Source organism: Nicotiana attenuata, unplaced genomic scaffold, assembly GCF_001879085.1.
Source record: "Nicotiana attenuata strain UT unplaced genomic scaffold, NIATTr2, whole genome shotgun sequence".
Taxonomy (NCBI): domain Eukaryota; kingdom Viridiplantae; phylum Streptophyta; class Magnoliopsida; order Solanales; family Solanaceae; genus Nicotiana; species Nicotiana attenuata.
Window position 1 is genome coordinate 1 of NW_017671562.1, and position 1,122 is coordinate 1,122.

Sequence of the window (1,122 nt, forward strand, 5' to 3'; positions counted from 1 at the left end):
TTGAGAATACAGAAATTGAGCAGGAAAATCTGAAATGGAAGAGTGCTTTGATAGTCTATGTCTTGGGTGAGAAACCAGGATATAACTATATGAAAAGGTACATCAATCAGATGTGGAACACAGTTGCCATGCCAGATCTGTTCTATCATGATGAGGGATATTATCTTGTGAGATTTCATTCTTTGGAAGAAATGAAGGAAATCATGTGTGCTGGGCCTTATACAGTGAATGGAAGACCAATGATAATGAAACACTGGTCTCCATACTTTGATTTTGCAGCAGAATTCTTGACAGATATTCCACTATGGGTAAGGTTCCCAAAGCTTCCCATGAACTGTTGGAGTGGGAACTCACTGAGTAGAATAGCAAGTACCATAGGGATCCCTATGTTTGCAGATGAGTGTACTGCTAAACAGACAAGAATCTCCTATGCTAGAATCCTGATAGAAGTGAATGTTACAAAGCCTCTGCCAACTAGTATCCCAGTCATGAATGATGAAGGGGTGATGTTTGAACAAGCAGTTGAATATGATTGGAAACCTGAGTTTTGTGAAAAATGTTTAAAAGCAGGGCATAATTGCAGTAGAATCCCAAAGGAAAGTGATAAACAAATTCCTCAGTCCAGGAATAGGAAGCCACCACCAGTAAAACAAATATGGAGAACAAAGGAGCCAGCTAAAGTTACAACAGATGAAGTGAATCAGAAACAAGGTGAAGAAGCCACCAAGGAAGTTGTGAATGTTCCTAAGCTAACCGAAAGTAAGGAAGATCATCAAAAAGAAGAGGAAGCAATGGAAACAAGCAGACAAGTGGATTAAGGGAAAATGAAGGCAGATGACACTCAAATGACCTATGCCAAAGCAATCATGTCCCCAGTGAAACAAAGGCCCCAAACAAGACAGAGTACAGCTGTGATAGCAATCTTAAAACCACCTAATATAGGTGGGCAGTCTCAGCATTGACATGTCTTGGATGGTATGGAATATAAGAGGTACCAACAAGAGATACAAACAAAAGGAGTTAGGTACCTATATAAAGGAGAATAATATAAAGCTAGTGGGGTTAGTGGAAACTAGAGTAAAGAAGGAAAAAGCAGTTCAGATTTCACAGTTAGTGACACCT

At 39.6% G+C, this 1,122-nt stretch overlaps 1 protein-coding gene across 1 annotated transcript; it reads left to right on the top strand.

Annotated features, from left to right (window-relative positions):
* Positions 1-89: 89 nt before the first annotated feature.
* On the top strand, positions 90-818 carry LOC109209010. Its single transcript, XM_019372176.1, has one exon. It carries the CDS (start codon positions 90-92, stop codon positions 816-818), a length of 729 nt encoding a protein of 242 aa, XP_019227721.1.
* The last annotated feature ends 304 nt before the right edge of the window (positions 819-1,122 follow it).